The sequence below is a fragment of the Eleutherodactylus coqui genome, chromosome 13 (assembly GCF_035609145.1).
Source record: "Eleutherodactylus coqui strain aEleCoq1 chromosome 13, aEleCoq1.hap1, whole genome shotgun sequence".
NCBI lineage: Eukaryota > Metazoa > Chordata > Amphibia > Anura > Eleutherodactylidae > Eleutherodactylus > Eleutherodactylus coqui.
In genome coordinates this window covers 125,052,433-125,058,002 of record NC_089849.1, presented here as the reverse complement: position 1 = coordinate 125,058,002, position 5,570 = coordinate 125,052,433, and the positions used below count along the sequence as shown (strand labels likewise).

The following is a 5,570-nucleotide window of genomic DNA, read 5'->3' as shown; positions in this document are numbered from 1 at the left end:
GCGGCTGGCACACTGAACGGTATGAGCGGCTGGCACACTGAACGGTATGAGCGGCTGGCACACTGAACGGCATGAGCGGCTGGCACACTGAACGGCATGAGCGGCTGGCACACTGAATGGTATGAGCGGCTGGCACACTGAACGGCATGAGCGGCTGGCACACTGAACGGCATGAGCAGCTGGCACACTGAATGGTATGAGCGGTTGGCACACTGAATGGTATGAGCGGTTGGCACACTGAACGGCCATGCTTGACTTCCACTATAATGTTGCTTTACCCGCCCACAACTTCCAGCTCTTCTATAAACCTATCTAGAATGAAAAACACATTGCATAATTTTGTGCGTTTCCTGCTTGTGTCCACTGGGTGGCGCAGTGTGTTCGCTTACAGCACAGGCAGGCGGGACTAGAGATAGAACTGGCGCAGCAAGGATAAACAAGGAAGGAGTCGGAGAGCTACAACTACCTGGGACTACAAGTGTCAGCAGCCCCAAAGACCCCAGATAATGGAACGACGCCGCCAGCTGACAGACTACCTGCCCGTGACGAGGCGGGGAGGCAAGAGGGGCATCTTCACTAAGGGGCGACAAGAGAAGGATGATGGAGAAAGCACAGTCAGAAGGAAGAGACAGCCAGCGAGCAGGAGAGCCGGGGCCACTGAGCGAGAGACAGCCGGGGACACTGAGCGAGAGACAGCCGGTAACTATCAACGTCTGTGTGCGAGCTGTCACTTGGGACCTGTCCTTCGTGAGCGGGGCTAGATCCATCCATGGAGGACACCGATAGTTTTAAGTAATTTTCACTTTTTTTTACTCCCGACTTTCAAACTAATCCTCTTTCTCCTCCCGCTGACGCCGCTGTCCGCTGACTTGTTGTTTTTAGCGGGACGAGTTGTATTTTTCAGAGATACTATGTAATATACTGAAAACTTTAAAATATTTCAAAGTGGAATGAAGTGGAAAAAAAAACCTTTTAATTAGGATGGACACCCACTGGCGCTGCAAGAGTAAGTGAAAAGTGTCGCAGCGCAGTGCGAGAAAAACGCTGGTAAATCGCTGGAACATCGCCAGTCTTTTCAAGGGGGCAGGGGCAGCAGCGCCAGCCCCATTGAAAAGATATGGAGAATGCGGCTGACTTCTGCCACAGCTGTGGCAGAAGTGCAGAATGATATCCCATTGAAACCAGTGCTTTCTGGCAAGCCCCGCAGTATGATTATCAGAGCAGGGCTTGAAATATAAGCTCTTCCCTAAAAAACATCAATAAGTGGTAAAAAAAAAAAATTACCTCTCTGCCGCTCAGCCGCGTCCTCTGGCTGGCTCCCCGACACTGCTGTCCAGCACTTTTAGCAGGCGGGGATTTAAAAATTCATTCATGAATAGCTAAGATAGTGCTATTCATGAATGAATAGCTAAACACTATCTGTAATTGGCTGAACGCTCAGCCAATAGCTAAACACTAGCTTCTATTGGCTGAGCCCTCAGCCAATCAGCACAGCCCTTTCAGGAGGCGGGGATTTAAATCCCCGCCTGCTGAAAGTGCTGGACAGGAGTGCCGGGGAGCCAGCCAGAGGACGCGTCCAAGCGGCGGAGAGGTGAGTAATTTTTTACCACTTATTGATGATTTTCAGGGAAGAGCTTACATTTCAAGCCCTGCCCCGATAATAATACTGCGGGGCTTACCAGAAAGCACTGGTTTCAATGGGATCGGCAGCCGTGCCGATCCCATTGAAAGCAATGGGATATCATTCTGCACTTCTGCCACAGCTGTGGCAGAAGTCAGCCGCATTCTCCATATCTTTTCAGTGGGGCTGGCGCTGCTGCCGCTGGCCCCATTGAAAAGACTAGCTATGTTCCAGCGATTTACCAGCGTTTTTCTCGCACTGCGCTGCGAGACTTTTCACTTACTCTTGCAGCGCAGTGGAGAAAAAAACGCCAGTGGGTGTCCACCCTCATAGTGCTTCCTTATGTGGCCCCACTGAGGTACCCCTCTCTCCTGACCGATCAGCCTGCTGTCATTGCTGCTGCTCCAACACCTGTGCAGTGACCAGTGGTTATAATTGCAGGTGCAGCTCCCATTGATTTTAATGAGACCTGCACTGTAATTACAAGCATCCAGTAGGTGGCGCTGCAGAGAAATTGTTCCATCTTCCTTATTTGCATATTTCCAAAGGGAGCCTGCATGGCCTTATAAGTCTCCTCACACACCTTCTAGGTGCTCTACTTATGGAGAGATGACACCCCTCCTGACCCACATCACAGGCCTCCCACTAGCCAAGCCAGAAACCTACTGCACATTAATCAGGGGAAAACAGCCCTGAAACGGCTGTCTGTGTATGGTATTCAGTTCCTAATCATTGTTATAAAGATTCGTATAAAGGATTTGACATTTATTTGCAGGAATGCTGCCATCCAATAGGTGGCGCTGCAGAGGTATTGTTCCATGTCCCTTATTTGCAAGCATTAGACACTACACAGGGGTTGGAGCAGCAGCTTCTACTCTGTACCTCAGTGTGCAGCGGCAATGCCAGTGGGTGCCTGATCAGCTGATTGGCTGGGGTCCCAAGTGGTGGTTCCCAGCTGAGATTGTTTAATTTATGAGCTTGGCTCTGGAGCTATATTTATGTTGTATTCAATGACGTCATTGAATGGCTGTGATTGGTTAATCGAGCGCTGTCTCTCATTGGCTGACGCGGCACTCGATTAACCAATCAGAGCATTAGCTTCCTGGAGGCAGGGTATTCAAGTCCCGCTTCCAGGAAGAACTGCTCTGTTGGCATGAAGTAGGACGTGGCACCCTGTAGGAGCGACGGAGGCCAGCGTGAGGACCGGAACTCCGGCGGTAGGTGAGTATTTTTTGACCACCCACCCCCAAAAAAAATAAGACACTGTGCCTCTTTTGAGCCAAAAGTTCATATAAGACAGTGTCTTATTTTCAGGGAAACACAGTATTACTGAGAGGGGGTCACTAACAAGGACTATTACTGAGAGGGCATGGCTTAGTGTAAAAGGGATGTGGAGGCCTAAAAAGGTTTTTACAGTATGGAAGGGTTAACATTGGGGGTGGGGCATCTTAATTCACTGCTTCATACTGTAGGAAGCCTTAATTGGGCTCTGGTTGCTATTCACTGGGACGTGTCGATCCTGGGAGAGCTGTCGGGGAGCTCAGTCCCTAGATACTGTTGTCGGATATCTGTTGGTCATTGGGGAGTGGCCATTCGGTCTAGCTCTTGTAGTTGCTGCCATTTTTAAAGTGATTTACCCTTGAGTCACAGTTCCGACAGTCTTATGTAAACGCTGCTGTGTTGCCCCCGGTTTACTTCTGTCTCTTGTCCTGCAGTGACTGCGCTCCCGCAGCTATCCCCATTAGACAACCTCATCCAGTTTGATCTGGACTGGCGGTTTGGACCTTGTACAGGTAGAGTACCAGTGTCTGTTGCTGCAGAATCATTGCATCCCATATATACATCTACCCCTTTAATGCTACAAGCTGTTGGTCTGCATTTAGGTATTACAAGGTTGGAACGTTGGCAGAGAGCAGATGAGTTGGGACTAACTCCCCCGAAGAACATAAGAGATATTCTAATGGCCCACCAGGCAGATGACCGCTACCAGTCCAGGTGAGTGGATGATGGCCTTGATTACCGTGTATTACTGCTTCTAGTTTAGTCATGAACCTTGACCTTGCAGGGTGGTGTAGATCACATGTTGAAGAGCAATAGCCTAAACTCACTAGTTGGTGGAAAGGAGACCTTCACACTGGAGGCCGTTGGCCCTGTAAAGTGGCTTCACTTGTCACTCTGCCGTTCAGTTTAACAAGTAGTCATTCTCTTGTCTCAGTCACTATGATGGCTGGAATGCTCTACAATAGTCTTTGCTAGAAGCGTTCTAGAAGATACTTCATCTCTCGCTGTTTTTGTGTCCTTCCAGCTTGTGGAGTTCCTACTCCATCTGAGATCCAGCCGTGATACAAGATGATATGTCGGTGGACTCCTGCTGGAGTCAGATTGCTCCATGTATTTCTCAGGGACTTCCTGATGGGCGATGCTTCCCAGCGCACCAAGTTCTAGAAATGGACGTTCAACAGCATCAAGTTGCTATGATCAAATGTGGGCTCTGCTTTACTGAAAAGTCCAGAATTGTACTAAGTGGTCCGCTCCCCCGGTAATAGAAGAAAACACGGTTTCAAGATGGCGGATAACAATGGAGGACTTTGAAATATTGATTATTTCAGTATTTTTTTTTTATTCTAAAATGATGATGTCAGTGGTGTAGCCCTTCCAGTCCTGCGGGCGCTCCCCCTGGGGCAGCAGTGATCTTTAAGCTTATTCCATTCTTGGTGTGAGAAAATATATGTCTGGTAACAAAAAACAAACCCTAACCATAGTCCCCTCCGCCCGTCCTCTATTTCTTCTAAACCCCTTAAAGCGGTTGTCCCATTGTAAACTACTGATGGCCCATCCTCAGAAGAGGTCATGAATAGTAGATCAGCGCAGGTCAGCTGCCAGGGATCCCCATCAGCCAGCTGTTCTCCCGGCCAATATGCTCATGCACTGAATGATTTCTAGGGGCAGCAGACAGCTCTGTTCTTGATGCAGTGGCCAGGCTTGGTATTGCAGGCCAAGTTTCCGTTGAAATGAATAGGAACCTGGCCAAGACTGTCCACTGCAGTGGGAATGGAGCTGTTTGCTTCCTGCTGATAATAGCTCAGTGCACGAGCACATTGGTCTGGTTAACAGCGGAATGATGGGGGTCCCAGGCAATGGACCTGCAGCTAGATACTATTGATGACCTACCCTGAAGATAGGCCATAAACGGTTTTCAACTGACCAACCCCTTTAGAATGCGGCCCTTTTTTATTTTTCATTTCCCTCACTTCCCTTAGTTTACAGCTACCTGAGGGCTGGTTTCTTGCAGGTGTTTTTGCATTTTCCAATAGTGCCTTTCAATGTATCACATAATTCTCTGAAAGTGGAGTAAGGGTTCCCACACACTTGCGTTTTTTGGTGCGTTGCGTTTTTAACATTAGAAAGTCCCATTGACAATCGCGTTAACAAAAAACGCAAACACAAGTGTGTGGGAGCCCCAAAATGGAGGGAAAAAAATGCAATTCCGCCGTCTTGGGTGGGAGTCTTGTTTTCCCAACGTACACACTGCAGCAGAAATGACCTGATAACCTTATTCTGGGGGTCGGTCCGATTACTGCGATACCAAATTTATGTAGTTGGACTTTTGCTGTACTACTTTTAAAAAATAAAATCTTTTTTGAAAAAATAAAATTATTTTCTGACCTCCATCTTTGCATTCTTCTGTCGCTACAGTTGTGTGGAGGGTCATTCTGCAGGATGTCCTGTAGTTTCTATTGGTACCATTTTTGAGTTTATGTGACTTTTTGATCACTTTTTATGACATTTTTTCTTGGAGACGATGTGTATATATATTTTTTCTGACGACATTCACCACGCAGGATAAATAATGGGGTTCCTTTTGATAGATCAGAGTTTTAGGGACGCATTAATATCAAATAGTTTTTATTTTTTATTATTAATATGGGAAAATGTTTTTGTTTTTTTT

At 47.5% G+C, this 5,570-nt stretch overlaps 1 protein-coding gene across 1 annotated transcript; it reads left to right on the top strand.

The window, feature by feature from the left end:
* The first annotated feature begins 412 nt into the window (after window positions 1-412).
* POLD4 (DNA polymerase delta 4, accessory subunit) lies at window positions 413-5,290 on the top strand. The gene is made up of 4 exons (XM_066586278.1): window positions 413-699; window positions 3,337-3,414; window positions 3,505-3,616; window positions 3,927-5,290. Exons 1-4 carry the CDS (start codon window positions 507-509, stop codon window positions 3,949-3,951), a joined length of 408 nt encoding a protein of 135 aa, XP_066442375.1. The 5' UTR covers window positions 413-506; the 3' UTR covers window positions 3,952-5,290.
* Window positions 5,291-5,570: the final 280 nt, after the last annotated feature.

Coding starts and splice junctions, on each gene's coding strand:
- POLD4 (XM_066586278.1), top strand. CDS start 507: ATGGAACGACGCCGCCAGCTGACAGACTACCTGCCCGTGACGAGGCGG. Junction 3,415..3,504: donor GCGGTTTGGACCTTGTACAG/GTAGAGTACCAG, acceptor GTCTGCATTTAG/GTATTACAAGGTTGGAACGT. Junction 3,617..3,926: donor GATGACCGCTACCAGTCCAG/GTGAGTGGATGA, acceptor GTGTCCTTCCAG/CTTGTGGAGTTCCTACTCCA.